This window comes from Falco peregrinus, chromosome 1, assembly GCF_023634155.1.
Source record: "Falco peregrinus isolate bFalPer1 chromosome 1, bFalPer1.pri, whole genome shotgun sequence".
Classification (NCBI taxonomy): domain Eukaryota; kingdom Metazoa; phylum Chordata; class Aves; order Falconiformes; family Falconidae; genus Falco; species Falco peregrinus.
In genome coordinates, this window is record NC_073721.1 from 127,251,178 (window position 1) to 127,272,418 (window position 21,241).

The 21,241-nt window shown below is 40.9% G+C and overlaps 1 protein-coding gene across 2 annotated transcripts; it reads right to left on the reverse strand.

Annotated features, from left to right (window-relative positions):
- Positions 1-619: 619 nt before the first annotated feature.
- Positions 620-21,104, reverse strand: BLM (BLM RecQ like helicase). Of its 2 annotated transcripts, none has more exons than XM_055817385.1 (21): positions 20,736-21,104; positions 19,905-20,644; positions 18,586-18,775; positions 18,001-18,122; positions 16,623-16,755; positions 14,869-15,611; positions 13,889-14,065; positions 13,354-13,472; positions 11,798-11,911; positions 10,944-11,042; positions 10,706-10,854; positions 9,757-9,863; positions 8,784-8,944; positions 8,140-8,335; positions 7,511-7,701; positions 6,306-6,453; positions 5,722-5,921; positions 4,733-4,925; positions 4,153-4,275; positions 2,659-2,869; positions 620-942 (listed from the first exon to the last, which is right to left on the reverse strand). In XM_055817385.1, exons 1-21 carry the CDS (start codon positions 20,939-20,941, stop codon positions 768-770), a joined length of 4,497 nt encoding a protein of 1,498 aa, XP_055673360.1. In that variant the 5' UTR covers positions 20,942-21,104; the 3' UTR covers positions 620-767. The 2 variants fall into 2 exon arrangements, with proteins under 2 accessions (XP_055673360.1, XP_055673355.1); XM_055817380.1 differs by having other exon boundaries at positions 2,659-2,872.
- Positions 21,105-21,241: the final 137 nt, after the last annotated feature.

Consider the following 21,241-nt stretch of genomic DNA (forward strand, 5'->3'; position numbering starts at 1 on the left):
CAGGGGCCAGCCCTGGCAGAGTCGTTGCCCAGAAATAACCGACGAACCCCCCTGCTCCAGCCAAGCAAGCAAATGGCTCGTCCCAGCCGCGCACTGCCCTGCGTTCCAGTGAACATGTACAAGCAGGTGTGTCCCTCCAGCCCTTCTGAACGCACCAGGGCGGCCTCGTGCAAGGCAGGCAAGTGGAAGCCAAGGGTAACTCAAATGCTGTTCGCTGTGTCTGGGGGAAGATACCGTTTTAAAAAAATAATAAAATAATAGTAACTAAAAAAAGCACACCTGGGGCAGGGCACAGCACTCCCAGGCAGCCCTGCTACCTGGAGAAAAACATTTGAAACTTATAAACCTTAATCATATTTTCTACCTTGGGTGAACATACCAAGATTGCATTTTCAGAAGAGCAGCTCAGGTCTCGAGCTCTCAAGTGCTCGTGCAAGTAGCAAGGGAGAAGAACAGAGGCAAGCACAGCTTGAGGATGTGCAGTTCCAGTAACCGCTTTTGATTTGTGGTCTCAAGCGTGTCCCCAAGGTAGCTGTAAAGCAGGCTTACAGGGAGTATTTTCACTGAAATAGCAGGGTTTCTAGAACCAGTCAGTTTGTAGTAGAAAGGTAAAATAAACTTAGGAGTTTAAAAACATTTATTTAATGTGAGGTTTCGTACTTGACAAATATACAAGTCTTGGAAGGTTTAGCAAATGAAACAAAAATTTAATAAACAATGATTGCATCTTCAGGGCTTGCTTTTATACAGTATTTACATTTTCTTGGTTAGAATACTGAATACGAAGGCTGAAGGAATGGTCTGGTTTTGGGTTTTGGTGCTGCCATAATCCCCAGCTTTCCAGCAGCTCCTTGCGTGGCACGAACACCGGGTAATGCCGAACTGTAGCCAGATGAAGCTGGAGCCTTCGAGCTAGGCGGCTTTCTGGTCCTTCTGTAACCACTGCAAAATTGAGAGACAAGGTATGTGTCAGACACCTGCTTTACTTGCCACATTCCCTACACCCATGCTGTACATATATCACCACCATCAGGTTTTTCTAGAAGACTATGCTTTCATTTTTAATTTTTTTTTAATACAGATGGCTGCAAAAACACCTTTGAAATGTAAATCGAGTGTAACTGTTGGTGTGGTATTTGCCTAAGGGCAAGAAGCAGCCTGAAACAGGGACAGAGAATGCTGAACCAGCCTGACTCCAATTAATCCAATTAGACTATCAACGTTAAGTGACACTTCAGGGTCAACAGCATTTGACGACTAGTATTTTAGTAGATGGAAAGGTGAAAAATGTGAGAGTAAAACCTACTGAGCTGGGAGTTTTGTAGCTATTTGCTACAAAAAGCAAAGACCATAATAAAGAAAAACAGGGCAAAGAAGGAGACAACCTTGGAAAGAACAGACGACGACAGAAAGCAATGTGTTTTGATAAGGCAGACCATATTTTATCGTTGATGATGAATGCAATATTAAAGCAACAAAATCTAGGTAGTTAATATACCAATAAAACCTAACAGTCTTTAAAATTTAGGCATGGCTCTTCAGGTGGGGATTGCACAGAATGTTTTGGAGAGCACATCGGTACTATTTAGAGCTACTCTTCCGAATGGCCTGAACTCCCAGCTGCAATATATAGATAATGCAATAATTTCTGTGACACATACAGACTGAATAAAACCCCATGCAAAGAATTATTTCAGAAATGCAAGATGTAGGTTATCTGCATAACCGCTCTTTTGTACCTTATGTGTCTTATATACCAAATGAGGTAAAATTTCTAGGCTGAGGGATTAGATACCCTGACCATACCACAGCAGAGGGAACTTTAATTCCTTTTTGTGCAAGGCAAGCTATGAGCACAGCAAACCTGTAAAAGGCATGACTATAAAACCCAAATAAGAACCTACTGCTCAAGTTTTCTAAAGTCACCCCTACCCTGTTTTTAAAGAGGGTTTTGGGAGGGCAGAATTTCTCCAACCATATCTCCTTTTTCATTGGTTCCCTTTCAGGACTGATTAATCATCATGTTTTTGAAGCATGGACCTTCAAGCACAAACTGCTGGCTACTTGAATTACCAGACTAATCACTACGTGAACTGCTAAAATAAGGTCATCGACTCATAGGATGAGGCCCAGCCTGGCTTCTTCATCACCCTGTGACAGTTTGGTGGTGGATCTGCCCTAGAAGCTCAAGACCAACCTGACTCTGGGATCCAAATGGTATGCTCTTGATGCAGACATTGCCTTGTACCATACAGAGGGAGAACATGAATTAATGAGGGACTGGGCACTGAAGTTCAAATATTCCATCAAATCGAAGTTTTAAGCCCTCTTTATGTTTCCAAGCACAGAATCCAGTCAGCCTACTAATAATGGCTATGGCAACACACTGAAATTCAGTGACACTACTTAGCTTGTGGCAATCAAGAGTGAGAAACAAAGGGCAATTGTTCAATATCCTTCCTCACCAGGAGCTTTTTAAACAAAAAACACTAGAAAACCAAAGCAGAGCTGTTGTTACCAGGTAATGGGATAATTTTAATGCCATTCTTAAAAGCCCATATTTATCCTACTGGTTTTCTTGATTAACAGTGCAATCCTGGGGTCATCACCGTGCTATTCAAGACGAAGAAAAGTTATAAATGACTGCAAGCAACGTACCCTTTGGGAAGAAACTGCTGGACACCACCATTACTTGTTTTTTTCCTCTTTGATTCTCTGAAGTTTGGCGGCCTTTGCCTTTTCCTTTTCCTTCTTTGGTTTGCATTATTGCAAAAATAGCTTGAGGTTGTAACTGCATCTTCCGCTGCTTCATCGCTTTCAGGTGTGGCAGTACTTCCTGTAGCTGTGTCCACACTTTGGCAGGCAGCATCTTCTGTGGACAAGCAGAGAGTTAAAACTAACAAAATTAAGATATTGCCTGGGCCAGCCAGAACAGTCACCCAGCACACACTGATTGTATCAAAACTTCTGTCCTTGCAGTTCAAAACCTCCTTTGCACTGCCTTCATCCTGGTGATGCTCCAGACTCAGCTATACATGTTTAATAGGCTGATGTAAAGGACAGAAAGCAGTTTTGGTTTATCTCATGACATAGAAGTATTACTGGCTAGCCCTATTTTCTCTAGCTTAGCTTCTTGTCTAAACTGTTTTGGTAACACTCTGCTTTCTGCCTTTACACACATCCCTATGTCAACTGGAAAGATTTATGGAATATGCCATAAATACTAGAGTCAAATATGGCACTTGTTTTTAAAAACAGCATCAGGAGATGCATAAAGGCTCAGCTGAGAGCTCCTTCTCAATCAGTGATGATCAAGAGGGACATGATTCTTTGCACAGGCAGTAGAATAAAATACTTAAAAATCAACTTTGTAGACATACATTTACTCAGATTGCAGTGTATGAAAGCACAGCCTCCTTAGACTTTAACATGAGTAATTTTAAAACTGCAGGCCCCAACGTCCAATCTAACAGCCAAGCTGTATTAAATAGTCTAATCACAACATAGGCTATGTGCTGCACTCATGTGAAGTTACCAGGTTTACTAGTCTCAGGGCTCAATTCTCCACAGAGCTGTACTTTTTAAATAAGGTTAGAGTTGTGCAAAGGCATTATGAAATACTACCATTCTGATCCAACAGCCTTTATTTTTCACCTAGATTTGAAAATTCTTCACATTTGAGCAAGAACTAGTCAGTGAAGACCTGAACTTGCTGACCTCAATTACTATGAAAAATAAAAGGTAGTAGTTATTGATTACCTGCCAGACTACAGTGTTACCCTATACATAGTAGACGCAGGTGTAAAAATATGCAGGAGGAGCAAGACCTTTACCTTTACAGTCAGAATTATCATTATAACTAAACATATTACATAAATCCCAATAACTAATGGTCAGGAGCAGAGCAGTCTGCTGCTTAGTTCTCATTTTCCTTTTTTAGTCTTTCAGAGATAGCTGAATTTAACTAGTGAGAAGATAGCAGACCTCTGTGTATTCTGAAAGTGTGCAATTTTTCCCTGTTTGTAATTATTATACTGTATGAATTAGTTACTTGTATTTAAACAAGGGAACTTTTGAGCAAAACTTCTGATAGAAGAGGAGAAAAGGGTACTAAACAGGAAAGTTCATGTTCAGGTACAAAGCATACTAAACCTGGTATGGTCCATTCAGAGTACTTATCCATCACTTTAATTATTTCTGCACCATATTTTTCCAGTTTGTCTTCTGTGACACCATCAATCTGCAGTAAAACTTCCACATCAGATGACAAGGTTTCTGTAATGTAACAAAGTACCAATTAGACATGTCAAACAAACTTTCTTGAAAGACAGAGGTCATGGTAGAGTATTCTCGAGGAAATTAATTCCTTTTAGGGCCACTCTGTGCATTAAGTCCTTAAGGAAGTAAGCCTTTATTCTAGCATATTTGTTTCTAGTCTGTTAGTACAAAAAACTAGTCCAAAAGTTTTTTCTGGCAATGCTTCAAAGTTTGTTCTGCAGTATCGTTATTTGGGTGGCTCTTGTACTTACGCAGCAGGATGGCTACAGCATGAACTGCAGCTCCAAGGAATGTCTGCTGTCAGCTACTTCCATAGGACTCACACAGTTACGTACACTTAAGCCCATTCTCACTAAATGTTAGAAACTCTAGAATTTTTTTGTCAGAAGAGGCTACAATTGCACATGCAGTCTACTGCCGACAGCGGTTCCAAGTAGTGAAAAGCTGACATTACCCGCTATTTTCTTTAGAGTTGAAGTACTGAAAATATTGAAGTAATGCACATCAAAGATTTTCCCAAGCGTTTTGCATGTGTCTGTAAGTTCCCCAAGGCACTTTTTAACCATCTCTTCCCGCTGTGACATTTTTGCCATGGAAGCCTTTTGCTTTCTGATGGCACTGGCACTTTCTGTTTCATGAAACTCCACCTGTTAAAATAAACCAATCGATAACTTCTGTCAGGGGAGTTTTTGCGTAGATATTGTTAGAAGACTGATTGATAACACAGGAAAACAGTGGAGGAAACTGAAAGTATTCCTTAATGGACTAAAAAACACTATTTACCCAGTATACACTTTTAAAATGTTTTGGTTTGTTGGTTGGTTGTTTTGTTTTTTTTCCAGGCTACTTAACTGCCCCTAAATTTCTTCTACAGAGAACTAGGAGAGTATACACACAACACAGGGAAAAAATCCTGAGAGCCCAATTCACAGCTAGCTTTAAACAGAGGTCACTAGGTCTAACGCTGAGGGCTCTTCTCCAAACAGAGAACTAATGCAGAGGAGCCACTGCCTCAAGCAATTCTGGGACTGGTTCCATGACCTTCTTGAAGTGCATTTTCCATCAGAGCTCAACAATGACTGGAAAAAACCTGCAGAAAATGCAGGAGAAGGTAGTGCTGTTGCTTCTTCTTAGCTTGCTTTTTTTTGTGTTGGTCATAACTTTCCTTTCTTGTCAAGCTGGAATCAGACTGATGGGGCAAGAAAAGGCGGCTTTAATCCTCTCCAATCCTCTGAAACTCACCTTTTGCTTCACAATGTTATTAGAATACTGGACTAGAAATCATGCTTGTTGGATTCTGTTCCCTGCATCTGCTAAAGATTAGTTTCTGTACTTCAGCTGGTAGGCAAACTGTGTTTAATCTTAGGGTATATGCTGCTTAAGAACTGTAGCACTTAAAACCAGTAAGTTCAATTGAAAAAAAAAAAAAAAATTGTTACATACCTGTAGCGATCCATTTAGCACAGCCTGAGCTTTCTCTCCTAGAACTATATATGCAACCGCTTGGTCATTAGCTGTGATGTACAACTCTTCATCCAGAATCTTGTCTAAGACCAGCTTTCTAAACAGTCTTTCAACATTATGCCTTGAGTAGGCAGCTCCCTTCCCAAATATTCCAGACTGAATCTTTGCACTCGCTGTACCTGTGCAACAGAAATCACAGGATTAGCCTGCGATTAGAAAGCCTACACATGTATGTATTTAGAGACCTGTGGAAGATTCCCCAGAGTATTCCATAGTCTATGCACATAAAAAAAACAATACAAAACCCACACACATTTAAGCACCAGAAACTCCAAGCACCACCAGAAAACTAATATTATCGCTATAGCAACATAAAATGGATTAAAGCTTTAAGTCTCATTTATTTTGGATCATCTACCATCAAGAGATTCCTGGGAAGAATAATTCTGCAAAATTTATCTTCTTTTAAACCACTGCTGGTATTGCACAGATCTCCTGATACTTAGTCAGGAATTTATGCACCAAGTCTATTTAGATGTTGTTTCGGGAAGAACAGTACTTACCTAAGAAAATGTCTACCATCATATTCAACGTGTATCTTCCAGAACCTGTATTTCTCTTTCCATTTATTTGTCCCCTTCGTCCACAATGCTCTTGTACAAATCTTATAATGCTCTTCACTTCATCTGTTACATTTCTTGATTTGTAATCCTATTAAAATAGACTTGATCAGGAAACAACTTTATGTGGTTCTCTCCTAATGCAAGTTGTTACTGACAACGTTGTTTTTCATTATTGAGCTTTTTCCAATCATGAATTCATTTTGTTCCAAACAGAGAAATAGTGATTTTCTAGTTAGTACACCTACAGTGATACAATATACTCACAGGAATTCCAGATTTGATATTACCTTGATAATACCCTGGAAAATGCAATAATACATACTGACTGATTGTAGATCATCTCTGTTGTGTTAATTCTATAGAGTGAGCAGCAAGATTGCTGTGTAAATACTGGTAATCAAGGTGAATTGTTTGGAGAACATTCCTGCAATTATTCTGCTGCCATGCACTACAACTTACACTTCTAGTATGCATTAAAATGAGAAGACTGGACTGAATACACATTATTCTAGTCAAATTTTGTTACAATCACAACTGTGAAAAGTAATGCTTAACACAGGGCTGAGAAGCAATATCATCAGGTATAAAACGGATGTGGTTTGGAGAGCTCAGTAACTGCTCCCCCTGTCTGCTTCAACAGCTATCCCCTCTCCTACTCCTGTTCATGCCACTAACAAGTTTGCTTCAATCCTTCGTGCATAAACCCTAATCTCTGGGCCACCTCAAGCAGCATGCACCTCCTAATGTGGCACTTGTGCTACTCTGGCAGCACGAAGCTGCCTTGAAAACATCAGAATAGGCAGTTGAAGAGATTTCCCCATAGCCATTTCAGTGGACCTTTTATCAGCTCCTGCCTCCTATAAGCACTGTAGTCAAGAAAACTAACACTAAGAAACAGCCCTACACCTCACTAGTCCTCCGCTGACAGAAGTAGGAGCATCATATGGATGTCCATGGGTATTCTGTGTAAGTCTACTCTAGGTTAAACCCTGGAAGTAATTCGAAGCATCTAGCATCACAAAAATACAAGACATCTTATTAATTTTCTCCGTTTGCCTTCCCAAATGTCATGTAACCACTTTTTAAACGCAGCTAAACACAAAATCATTTTTAACAACACTGTAAATAAGAGCTATGATTTTTACCTTCTTTCTACTGCAGTTATCGCAAATTACTTCTGGGTGATCCTTACAGAAGGTAGGATTGAAATCAGTTTCCCCGAAGTAGGCCAAAAGCTGAATTCTCCGGCAATCAATTACGTTCTCACAGTAGTGAACCATGCTGTACAGGTTGTTAAAGTGGGTCTGTCTTGTGTGACTGTTTCCGTCTTTCTCCACTGAAATGCAATAAATTCCATTTTATTTGTTAAATTGCACCTCTGCATTTTTATATGTTATCAGATAGACAAAACACAATGTTCTTTTTCAATTAAAAAAAAAATAACAAGTAGGTTATTAGTTGAACTAACCTGAGTCAGATTTTACCACTAAAGTTTTAAAGAATGGAGAAGGGAAATAAGCCTAGAATTACAAGAATCAAGAGATGGATACGTATGAAGAAAAATGTTTTTCACTAAAATTAAGCACAAGTGACAAAAATCTTTCATTACAGAAAGCCATTCAGGTGAAGATGCATAGTTCTCCCATCTCTGCGATACCATACTATACACAGCACTTCTAAATGAGAAAGTAGCACAGTCTAAATGAAATGGAGATCAGTAACTAGGTGACTTCTTTAACATTGCCTCCATTAAGTTACAAATACGAGAACTCACTTAGTATTAGCCTTCTAAGTCTGGTTACGTCACTGTAGCTGTAGAAGAGCACGCAGTGAGACATTTCACCATCTCGTCCAGCTCTGCCAGATTCTTGATAGTAACCCTCTATAGATTTAGGAAGAGAAGCATGGATCACATAGCGCACATCAGGTTTATCAATTCCCATTCCAAAGGCAATTGTTGCACATATAACCTAGGAAGGAAATAACAATTTAGTTATGAAAATTATTAATGCAGTGTTCTGCTCCAAAAACAGACAGGCGATCAGGATTACAAAACTGGCAAAAATGGCTCTCCTTTCAGGAGAGTTATTCCAAAGAGAAAGCTCCAAATCTGAGTCTCAATATACAATTCAGCAGCGTGCCTAGAGCTGTTCCAGAAGCCTTGCACAGCTCGGTTCCTTCCTACTAGAGTATCATACCTTGGTGCAGTGCTGCAGTCTTTGATTTGTAAAATTCCCGACCAAGAGATGGTGAATGTGTTTTGGCAGATCTGTCCAGATCAGTTAATTTAATACTGCATCCGATTTGGCAATAACATTACACAACTTTGCTTTCATTTACTAGGCCAAGAGGGATGAAAGTTCTCTTAATTTCCAGTCACTCCCCTCCACCTCCCACCTCCAGCTGCTTTGCTTTTACCTGGCACCCTTCTTGGTTAATCCACTTCCTCTGTACAAGATCTCTGTTGGAGTCAGTGAGGCCAGCATGATAGGCAAGTGCAGCAAGACCTTCCTTCTGCAGAACAGCCGCTGTTGTGTCACATTCATGACGTGAAAGGCAATAAATTATTCCAGAGTCATCTGCAAATGTATAAAAAAAAAAAAAAAAGTTTTGTGTTACAATACAGCCTTATTTCCTTTCACTTGCTTAACAGTCAAACCTGTCAAGCAAATACATTTATTGTAATAGGGAGAAGTTGGTAAGTGTAATGCAATAACTACTTAATAATAAAGAAAAGTAATTTTATCAATATCAAGATGGTTTTGTTAGCTTCTCCTCGCCCTATTTCCTGGTTTTTTGGTGAGGTGGTATCAAGAAAAGTTTTCCTGCTCAGTACTGTCCAATGTTAGGATTTAAAATACGTGAATAAAGAACTACATAAATCAAGAGCTAGAGCAGTTTAGTCAATGATAGATGGGGTTACAGCACGAGGGAAGCTATGAAGGGAGCTTGGTGTGGCCAAGTTCCAGCAACATGAGCTGCAGGACTCCAAAAGCGAGCCTAGAAAGATAGGAATCTCTGAAGACATCTTCAAGGGAACCACGGATAAGCAGACCACAGAATTAAAACAATTAAAACAGTATGGATGTTAAGTGGCCTTTATACTCTGAAGACACTAAGGTAAAAGGTCTGGCAACCTCCAGAAAGATTACTCAAGAGCATTACCATAATTTACTTTTCCATCTTAACTCAAATTCTTAACTTTAGAATGCCTATAAATCTGATTACCATTATCAATAACATAATTTTGCCTCCAACTTGTTTTTCTTGTACAATAGTCACTTCCAGAAAGACAGAAGTTTGGGGGTTTTACAGCATTATAAAAACTTTTCCTGCCTTGAAAGTAGTTCATAAAAAGGTATGCAAGCACACCATGCTGCTCAATACTCACACGGATGATATTTTTTAATCCATTCCAAGCAATCCATTGCCACCTTCTTTGGCTTCTTGGGCAATACATCGTATTTCAAGTTATGCCTGTTGAAGCTCATTGTAAACCTGAAACAAGACGGTTCATGGATGCTCGTCAGCTCTATGGGCACAGCAATCCTTTGAACAAGCTAGGTATCGACTGGAATGTCCTAAATTCAACTGCTACTTGTTCTGTGTTATCTGCAAAGGAATTATTGTTCCACTATATGCCCATGGAGATTTACATTGCCCATACTCAGGGTCTAAAATTTCTGCATTTTTCCTGTGGCTGTGAAAAAAACAAAGCTACGTGGTACTATGTAGAAGGAAGAAAGGCCCATAAACCAAAGATGCACAGAGTGATTTGCCTCGCCTTCATTCTCCTTTTGAATACTAGCATCCACATTTGACTGATCAAATTTGCAAAATTTAGTGTCGCCTCCCTCCTTCTACACTAAAATAGGTTTCTAAAATAAGAAATTAAACAAAACAGAATATTTTTCCATTGTGTACAACGAACACACTACAACACGATGCAGGCCCAGTGGTACTTCATCGTCTATGTTACTGCCAATGCCAATTAAAAAAACACTTCTAGCTTTTGCAGTTTTCCAGCAGTCTCATGAAAAGCAGCCTAAAACACAACTTTCACATTCTGTCAGTGATATAGAAAATTTCCTGATGTTATTTTCTATCAAACAGCTTCCTTAATCATGCAAGAAGGAGTTGGGCAAATTGGTTTTCTTCCTCTTACTTCAATATTTTGCATATAACTCACATTAAATGAGAATGTATGCGTGGAATTTAATCAGACACAACTATGTACATATTTCAGATGGACCTATTATGCTTTTCTTACTTCACTACTTGTCCACTCATTATTTCCATGGCACAAACAAATTGTTTCAGGAAACTGCTGAGCAACTTACACTTGTGGTTTTAGCATCTCAAGCTGATTCTGAATATCCTTCTGTACTCTGGGGTTAGCAGTGGCAGTAAGAGCCATCATAGGAACAGAGTGAAACTTCTTGCGGAGCATATTCAATCGTTTGTAGTCTTGCCGAAAATCATGACCCCACTGGTTTAAAAAACAAAATTTAAGTATAACTGAGTCAGATGCTCCAACTAAGTGTTTTGCCATTTTGAAAAACTAATCAAGGTTTTTACCTGGCTGACACAGTGGGCCTCATCAATGACAAAACGTGCTAGGAGTTTCCTGTCGTAGAGATTTTCCAGGGCTGACATCAGTCGGTTGCTCGCACAAATCTAGGTACACATCCACCAGCAGCATTAGAAAGCAAACTAACAGCAAAGTGTCACCCTACCTAAGAATACAGAAACAATTGTACTCAATTGTTCAAAATGCAAAGTTAACCTTGACTGCACAGGTAAAGCTTGAAGGCATAAAGAAGGTGGCAATCGGCTTCATTTTAATTGACAATGAAGCAGATGGTGTGGGATTGTGGCAAGGTTCTCCGATCATCTATTTAGAGATCCTACAATCTGAGTAGGTTTAAATGACTCATGTCACAAAAGACAATGCTGAAGAAAGAAACGTAATCAGCACACTGAACAGTCCCCTCTTACAAAGCTCTTGTGGAATAACAATTTTTACCAGGCAGTATATAATTAAGTATAAGGCAATCTTTTGCCAATCACGTATTACCTTGACAGTTAAATATTTTCTCCCTATATTATCCTATTCATAGTAGTCTAGATTCTAATAGCTACTTGACAGCAATTAGCCACTAATATGTAATAAGATATGTGGAAATGGATGGGCATGGGTTGGTTTTTTTTTAAGATTTAGGCTGTATAGACCTACTCAGTTCTCATTCTTGCTTAATTAATGACTGAAATTAGATACATCTGTACAGTCTTACTGAGTTATCTAAAAAATGTTTAACAATTTCTTTTTCCCCCAGAAACCTACTCTAAGTTTCAGTGTTTCACCTTTAATACTTCATAGTAATCCTCCTCTTTTTGCCTCCATGATTTTAAAATTCAAATTAAATACAAACCTTCTCAGGGGTAACATAAAGAAGCTTTATTACAGGATCTTTTTTTGATAACTGCATATATATTTTTGAAGCATCAGTATCTGTTCTATCACCAGTCAGATACGTCGCAGCAATCTATATTAAAAAAATATAAAGTTTTAATAAGCAGAAAACAGAAGAACCTGCAAAGAATCCTACATCTAGTTATAAACCAGAGAAAAAAATCCTCAACGAACATCACATTTTCAGTGCTGCTTTGTGTAATCATAGATAGCATTTGTACCCCCACTGTACTGTAGACATCACAGAATTTTTCTAGTGATAAAGCTAAAAGACTATAAGCCAAATTCTATTATTTTGCTCCCAATTCTACCAGCAGACCAACAGCTGACTTAAGGGATTTGTCTGTTTTCTTTGAACTCACTTTCCAGTAAAGAAAATAGATGTGATGTTTGTTTACTGCTCAATACGCTCTAAGTTTGACATTGAATTGTGAAAACAGAGATCTTCAGATAAGAAACAAAGTTTCCAAGAAGCACAAAACCATAACACCCTCAGTAACAGTGCCCCCAAACACAGAACAACGTTGCATCAGAAGAAATTGAATACAACTTGGAGCAGCAATTTAATATTGAGTTTGAAAGTGTAACTTACTATTCATGCTGAATAATAATAAAGGAATTAGATCCTAAGGACAAAAACAATGCCAGAATAGGTCACACCAACAGAGCCAGCTCTGCCTGGTTGTCTCCTCTTCCTCTTGCAAGAGGCAGCTGCAGCTCTGCAGAGGAAATATCTTCTGCAGCTACAAATCCCCAGGAGTCAGACTGCCAGTTTATCTGGCTTCCATGGCACATCACGACACCGTAACGAGCAAAGAGTGTGCCCAAAGTGTAGTGTTGTGCAACAGTCACTATATGGCAGACAACCGTTCAGGGGCCCTGTCAAGTCAGACTAATTAAAACCTGTAAGTGACGAAAGAAGGATTTTTTCTGAGCTCCAAAACCCCTGCATCATAGTCCCTTCAGTCTCACACTCCAAAACACCTCTGTATTTTTTGCCTTAAAACGTGCTATCCACCTTTGTTTCACAGATCTAAAATCTCAATGATACACAAAGGATGAAAAAGGCACCTCGCTGAGGCAAAAGCAGTTCTTAAGCGGTCAGCCTTAGGAACATCCATCTTCTGCACCTGCATTTCTCTTCTCTGTGTATTACTTTCTAAAAATGCTTGGCATCTCCAGAACTCTCCTGACTCGGGAATTGTTAGTGCTTATTTCTGCTATAGAGCCAGGCTGCTCCTATTTATGTGCTTAAGTACAACCCTCAGAATCTAAGAATCAGGCGCCTGTACTTGAAAACCAAGCTCCAGTAACAAACACACATGAGCTTCAATACCCCCAGCGGCTAGATTGCCAAGATATTCAAGTTCATCTCATTCAGTTCTTCCTAGACAACTTTGTGTGCCTTTTACAGTTCCCATCTAATCAATTTTTGCAGTTTATATTTGAGAGACATAAGATTTGCTGTAAAATTTCAGATTTTTAATTTGCTTAATTAAAGCTGTTTGAACTTACATCTAAGGTCTTCAGTTTCTGAACTTGATCTATTATCAGTGACCTCAGTGGAGAGATAACAATAGTGACACCAGCTGAGACACACGCTGGCAACTGGTAGCACAAGCTTTTACCACCACCTGTAAGGATTAAAAAGAACACAACAGATGTTAGATATCAAGAGGAAAGGTAGACAGCATGGAGAAGGAACGGAGGAGGGGAAACCTATTTCTTACTTCCCATTTTACAGCACTTTCATAAACAATAGAGGCAGTCACTGGTAAAATTTAATGTGATAGCTGTAGGATAACGAAGAGTTATGTGAAATATTACGGAAGGCAGAAATTCAATCACCTCATCAACATACCACAGTGTATACAATATTCCAGAAAACCTGCAGCCATGAATTCAAGCAGCACAATTTGTTGTTACCTCCACAGAGGCACGAAAGGAAAAGTTTGTCACAGGTCTTGCAAAAGTAGCTTCAGCTCTTTATTTCTCAGGTGTGTGCCAGACCTCAAAAGCCTGCAGCAGTGAGACTTTTGGAGATACATACCTGTGGGCATTAAGATAAAACAATCTTCACCCAGAAGAGCAGCATTGATGGCTTCCAGCTGATTTGTCCGAAAACAGTGCAAACCAAACTTTTTGTGAAATACATTCATCATATCTTCAGAATGGGAAAATTTCATACCCCTGAAACGTTCTAGTGTAGGGTTATTAACTGGCAGATCTAGTAGACAAAGAAAATGTACACACAATAAGTTACAGTATCATCACACTACCACTCTTGCACATAAAACTGCTTCACTGCAACAGATGGCTTAGCCACAACTTCAACCCATTGAACCTTTTAAACTCAAACCGTGACTTACTAAAAAAAATTGCATTAATCTAGAATTTAACACCAGCTAAGGTGTGAATTTGGATTACATGCAAATCTCTCGAAACAAGCTTCTTAGCCATGACTGTGTAAAGTCTTAGACTGACAAACTCTGTCTCTCACAAACCATTATGAATAGGCTGTCCGTTTGCAGGCACCCAACAGTAGGTGCTAGCCATATCAGAAGCTCATAAAATGGGTTAACATTTTCACCTCCCCTTTTTACAACCCATTCCTACAGTAACCACAAATAATACTGACCCACCCCTGCACCCCAGAGGGGTTAGGTTTGCTTCAACAACTGCCTAGTTTTGATTATTTTTGCATAAACAGCTAAAACTGTTGTACAGCTTTGAATCGACAACTGTGGAATCATTATTTAATTAACACACAGAAACAGTCTAGTTTCCAATTTTAGCAGCTTCAACTTCCCAACTGCAACCTGCATGGCAAATAAATATTCAAGACGTTTGACATCACTTGGAGGAAAAAACCCAAACAGAAGATGACTTTGCAAAAAGAAACCAAAAGAAATTTCCACAGAAACAAAAGGAATTGGTATAACCTTCAGCAAGTTACTTGGCCTTAGGTTTAAAAACAAGTAAATAAAGTTTTAAAAGAGAAAGATAGCAATCCTACTGAGCATAATTTACCTGAACGGTTCTTTGTTCCCATCAGGAAGCTCGATTTTGGAGCAGCAGGGTTTGATCCAAGAGCAGATCCTTTGGCTCTGGACATGATCTTCGACAGCAGCGATTTGGCAGGTGGCCCTTCCCTGACAGGCTGATACAATGGCGTAGATGGCGTCTCAGGTGTCGAAACATTCACCGAATTCTCCCAGTCCTCATCAAAATCATCAATATCAAAGTGATCAAGGTCAAAGTCTGTATCCTTTACACCTAATGGGTCTTCTGCAGGAATGCTAGGAGGAGCTTTGCTCTGACCTTTCAGAGCTGTGCTTGTAAAAGCCCTCTCCAGCAGATGATGGTTTCCACTATTTTTCACCCCTGGTTTTTCACCCCAGCTGCTGTTGAAGGACACCTCAGAACGGAGGCCGTGGAAAGCTCCCTCTTTGCCATCTACCTTGGAAGAGGACAACGCTGTAGTTTCTGGGCAGGTGATCTCAATACTTTGCTTTGAAGCACAAGAGGTATCCAAGGGTTGATTTCTTTTGGTAGAAAAACTGCTTGAATTAACAGTCCCAGAAAGCATAGATGGGAGGTTTGTGGATTTTGGTGAGTTTCTGTCAGAACTGAAGCTCCAGTTTGGAGTAGAGCACAGAGCAGTACCAGGACATGCCAGAGGGCCCCGCTCCACACAAGCCTCCCAGTTTCTAGGAAAAGTGTAGTTTATGCTACTTTTGTTTGAAGTGACAGAATTAGCTAGCAATTTTCTCCTGAGAGAGATGTCAAAAGAAGGAAGAAGGAAAAAAAATATTTAGTCACAAGCAATGATTTATCAAGTCCTACAACACAGAGTAAACAGTTTTGTCTCTCTCCTGTTAAAAATATTAAGATACAGTGGTTACATCGTACTCTGTTGTCATTGTATTTGAAAAATATTTCAAACAAATCTAGGGAAGAGAGAACAATACCAGAACTCTGTTGAACAAAATAATTACAAAACTACTACATCTTCTCCACAGACATAACATAAAAGAATTCCTAATAGCAAGGAACTGATCCAGGCAAGGTAAAGCATAAAAAATTAAAAATAAATCCTTGGAGGCACCAATCTGAAGTTACAAAAGTAAAAATACACTTGAACCAAATTATGTTTTTATGTAATCTCTAAAGACTACGTCTGACTACAGTAATAAGAGGAAATAAATTAGTTTTACTGAGAACATTTGGAAAGAGCACCTAGTCCCACTCCAGTAAAAAACAAAACCAAATCTCAATACTCTGTGTACGTATTGTGTCATCAGATTATGCAGAAGTGAAAGCAGCAGACTGCAGTAGCAATAATCAGATTGAAAGATGACAAATACATGGATATTAGGGGAAGTCATAACCACTTCGGTGAGTGATAGCAAATCTCACAGACAGAATATTAAAGTAATGCCTCCTCTTACAAGAAATCAAGAAAACACCTAGCAGTTTACATCACAGCACCCTGCTTCTTGGGAAGCACCGGGTGCTGGTCACCTTCCAAAAAAAAGATACAGGACTACCTGTGCCTCAGATTGAATGTGGAATTGGATCCTTTCTTCTGGCAGCACATTTGGATTGTTAACACTTTCAGCGATTTTGGATATTTTTTTTCCCCTTCATTTTTTCCCCCTAATTTTAAGCTTTTTTAAAAAAACCCTTCTGTATCATCTTTTCAGTGCAATGGAGACACCTGCAGGCATGGCACCACTGTGCACAGAGCGTGGAGATGTGGAAGACTGCTTATGAAAGCGTACCTGAGATCTCTCTGTTGGAGAAGTTCTTTTGCACATGACAGAAACTTCAGCTCATGAAGCGGAATGGCATCAACCAGCTTACAGATATCATCCATAACATCATAGAGTTGCTGTTCCAACTGCAAGCCTTTATCTGTCAGATAGGGTCATTTTAGCAGACAGTAATACTAATTATTATTAGAATATGTAACAAGATCATATCACTCTCCCAAAAGACAGTGAATTGCAGTAAGTCAGTCTAAATAATTCACTTTCAATCTATTTTTTAAAAGTCTATTTGCATAAAGAAGCTTCTCTGTGTGCACAAACTCACCTAGTCTACATATTTTTGCCCTTGCCTTTTAATTGTCCATCTCTATTTATCTTCCAAACCCCATCACAGTTCTTTCAAACTTATTTCAAAAAATTCAATGCTATGCATTTTGCTTAACTCAAAGTACCTTTCCCCAAACACATTAAAACATATTTTATCAAAATATTACATTGCAATTCTAATCTAGAAAGTATCAAAGAAAACCTCCTATGTGTGAAAGTCAGCATTTGTCAGCTCATGACCTTCCCTTTCAAATTTGGGACCACTGCAAACCATCTGGATTTTGCCAATAAACTGCACTGTAGCTCCAACAGCTGCTACCAGGGGTGTGATACCTCAGACTAAATTCTGGCCCATTACACTTGCCTAACCCTTGGGTGGTCAGAAGAGCACCTCTTGCAGCAAGCCAACGGTCCACGTTGACCAGAAGTTTGCTATATATACACTAAAGTATAACAGGATGGAGCTTGACTGAATTGATTTCCAGAAGAGCATTGTTAAAACATAAAAATAAAAACACTGCTCTGGGCATTTATAAACACAAAATTTTAAATGACACTGTAGAACAGTACCACACGCTATTTTTATATATCTTGAGAGGGAAGTCTGAACCTGCAGTCTTAAAACAAGGCTGTGGCACACCTACACCTGGTAACTTTTCCAGCTGCAAGTGGAACATGGAAACATTTTAGCTCAGTATTTCTCAAAGCCAGCACCTGTGGGAATCAAATGGAAGCACTGACACAGCTCCGGTTGACAGTGACGAGTCTTTGTGCCATAGCTGACTTTGGGAACAATTTGGTCAATCTGTGCTTTTAAGTTCCGAAAAGGAGGTCTGTGCCGTATCCCAGACTGATACCGACAAACCTGGAATCAGGATCAGACAACACCTCTGACTCTATACAGTGTATACACAACACCTGAAAATCCTGCCCAAGACTCAGTCCCCTGCTTCCCTGTCCCCATTGTGCACTGTTAACGCTCTCAGACTACATAGGACACAAACAATTAGTTGCAAACAGTCCCCAGAATCCGAGGCGTAAAATTGCAAAATGTTTTGTGTACCTGCATCCTCCACACTAGAAGTACTTTCCGCAACAGGCTGGATTGTGGCATCCTCCCCAGACTTGGACTCAATGCTGCTAGCTGTGGGTCTTCCACCAGTGGGGGATTCTTTGAAAACATTACTAACATCAAAAGAAAGAAAAAAAAGTCATTAAAATATATATGTCTGTAAATCAAGGTGTTTCCACACAATAAGTTTATCTTTTAGAATAACAGCATTTAAGATGTGTGCAAAAGATAAATTCCTGAAAATCCAGTTAAAATCCAAGTAGCTGAGCAGTTTGTCACTCATTCTGTGCACCAACAGTTACAGACTTGCTTCAAAATTATTTTCCCCTCCCCTACAAAAGAAAAAATAACTCCACTTTTTCTGAAGCAAAAGCCACCTTAAATATTGGCCATTAAAAAGTATTTCATACAACATAAGAAACAGCTGTCAACTGCTAACCTGCCAAACAACAGACAGACACAATCCAATTAGCAACTCTTTAACAAGCACTACTTTCATGTCTTTTATGGTTCTTTTTAAAATCAGCCTTTTTTACCAGTGAATCAGACAGTTTTACCAATGAAACTTTGTTTTACCTAATGCTTTTTACAGCAGGCGAGAAGGAAGGCAGCTCTTCTTCAGGGGAGGGTGGAACAATATCTAGGTAATCATCCTCTTCAAGCTCAGTACCTGAAAACGGCTGGATGTCTGCCTCATCCTGTTCAGGGGGGGTGTTTTTCTCATCACTGCTTGGCTTCTGGCTCTCACTACTTTTATCATTAGCAGCTGAAAGTTTATTAACATTGTTGGGTTACAATGTAAACTTATTTTGGTATAAACAAAACCACAACTGAACAGAGGGAAAAAAATAATAGCCACATTTCAAAACACTTGTTTCATATAGTTTCTGACTTTTAAAAGGACCAAAAAAAATTATTACTGCTCCCTTTTTCTCCCCCATTAAAAAAAATAATGGGCAAAACCCTTACATACCTTCTTTTAAGTGGAAAAGCTTGCCTATAGTTACCCTTTCCTGTCAGAAAAGAAAAACTTAAAAGGTATACCTTCTTACAAAAGATTTTCTATAAAACCATTGTTATATTAAATAATAACTTAAAAAGAGTGTAGACTCGTCAACTAACACAGTCCCTATACTGGAATTAGAAGGTAAATTTACATGTATGGTGCCTTATAAGACAAATCTTGCTAAGAAAGGCCAACATCTTAACATATTAAAATTCATTTCACCGAAAGAGGGGAAAAGGTAACAAAATATTCTTATGAAGAAAAACTCAGTTCACAAATCCTTTCACCATTTTGTGTAACGGCAGCATCACTGAACACCGTTCAATATTGTTCTGTTGCATAAACAAATTAATTTCAGAAATAAAGATCAAAAGTTTCAAAACGTAAGAGGCCAGGCATATAAAATAAAGAAGCTGCACGGAACACTGAGCTGCCAAGGAAGCACTCTGACAAAGAGTCATGAACTTTTTGGTCATCATCAAGGGGTTTTGGTTTTTTGTTTTAAATGGGAAGAGATCTCCTTTTGTTGTTTACTCTTTCTCGTTATTACACTTAGGCATAAGATGATTTTACGTCTCTTTCATATAAATTTTAGAAGTGCTTCTCTTTCTATATCATCCCTATAGATTGTTGCTCTTAGTTTCTGGAAGTCTTGCAACTCCAATATTACCATGCAACCAGCTGCTACTTCTGCCACAAAGACAATCCTCCACCAGTCACAATCCTGCACTTTCATAAGCTGCAGTTACCCAAACAAAATCCACGCGCCCATGACTGCTCGTCAGATACGAGCATCATGCAGCTCCCTCTAATTTCTGAAAAATCAAGCCCCCTGTATTCAAGCACGAACGTATTTACTTCTAGCTCACTGGTACTTGAAAATAGTTACCTGGGCAAGCCTCTTCCCTGGCACCATCCAAAATCACATCAGCAGGTAAATTCTCCCAAAGGCCCTCCCTCGCAGCCTTGGTACGGCTGCAGGGAGCTGAATCCTCAAGACAGATCACCGATTGCTGTGACAAGGGTTCTTGTTCAGCCTCTGGTGAGGTCTCCCCACACCCCAGAGCGTCATGGCTGCCAGGCACATCGCCCACAGTCCTGGGAAAGCCAGGTGGCTCATCCAGGCAAGGCTTTGACCTCTGGGAAGGCTTGCAGGAGGCCTGCTGCCCCTTGGGGGACGGGACTGGCGGTCTGCAAGACTTCTTTTCCATTCCCGACAAATCAAAATCGTCAATGTCATCCCACTCATCATCGATGGCAATGACTGGGCCAGCTGCAGGCCCGGGTCCAGCCTCCCGGGTGGCAACGCCACACAGCCCCTGGGGCAGGCTCCTCTTCCCAGAGCCGGCGGGGACTTGTGACGCCTCCCGAAGCCTGGCCAGCAGGGGCCTGGCAAGCGCCGGGCTGGCACAGGCCGGCTGCAGGCTCTGTCCACGGGGGCCGGCTGCTGGTGGAAAGTAATCCCCGATTTGTGTTTTCTTGCCGGTGGAGGCTGGGAGGGACGAGGCGAGGGCAGGCAGGGAGGTGTTGACATCTTTGTCCCTTAATGCAGAGGCGGCGGCGAGGCCCCGAGGCTCCCGCTCCGCGGGCAGGGCCCCAGCCGGGGAGGTTTTCTTGAAGGTAAAGCCCCTGAGGAGAGAAACGAGCCCCTCGTTAGCGGCCCGCTCGCGCCCCCGGCCGCACCCCCGCCCGCTGGGGCCCCGCGGCACGCCGTACTCACGCCGGCCGGGCCCGCGGCGGGGGCAGCTTGCCGAAGGAGCCGCGGGCCGAGTGGAGCTGCAGCTGCTCCCGCAGGTTGTTCTGCGGCACGGCCGCCATGACGGGGCGGGGCCGCGCGCCCGCCTCCGCGCGCCCCTTCGTATTCAGCGCCAAAACACAGCCCGCCCCGCCATTGGATGGCCGCGCCGCGGGCGGAAGTGACGGCATAGCGCTTCCGCTTGCCTGGCAGAGGGCGGGGCTTCCGCTTCACCCTCCCCGCAAAATGGCGGCGGGGTGAGCACCGGGCCCCTGCTGCAGGCGCTTTAAAGCTGGTTATAAAAGCCAGCTGCGTAACCCCAGGAAAGTTTTAATGCTTTGGACACCCTCGTCGCTTGCAGAAGCTGTGTCAGGAGGACGGTGCCCGCGTCAGCCGCCCCCCAGGCCGCACCCTGCGGACGCACAGACACGGCCACATCGTCCACCGGTCACCGCGCCGGTAACCCACTGGGCCACGGAGAGCGCACACCG

Bases quoted from the DNA above. Each gene is read 5' to 3' on its own strand.
- BLM (XM_055817380.1), bottom strand. From the start codon at position 20,941: ATGCCGTCACTTCCGCCCGCGGCGCGGCCATCCAATGGCGGGGCGGGC. The intron at 18,123-18,585 runs GTAAAACAAAGT...TTTTGATGTTAG, and splicing joins CCTGCTGTAAAAAGCATTAG to TAATGTTTTCAAAGAATCCC. The intron at 7,702-8,139 runs GTGAGTTCTCGT...ATTGCATTTCAG, and splicing joins ACTTAGAAGGCTAATACTAA to TGGAGAAAGACGGAAACAGT.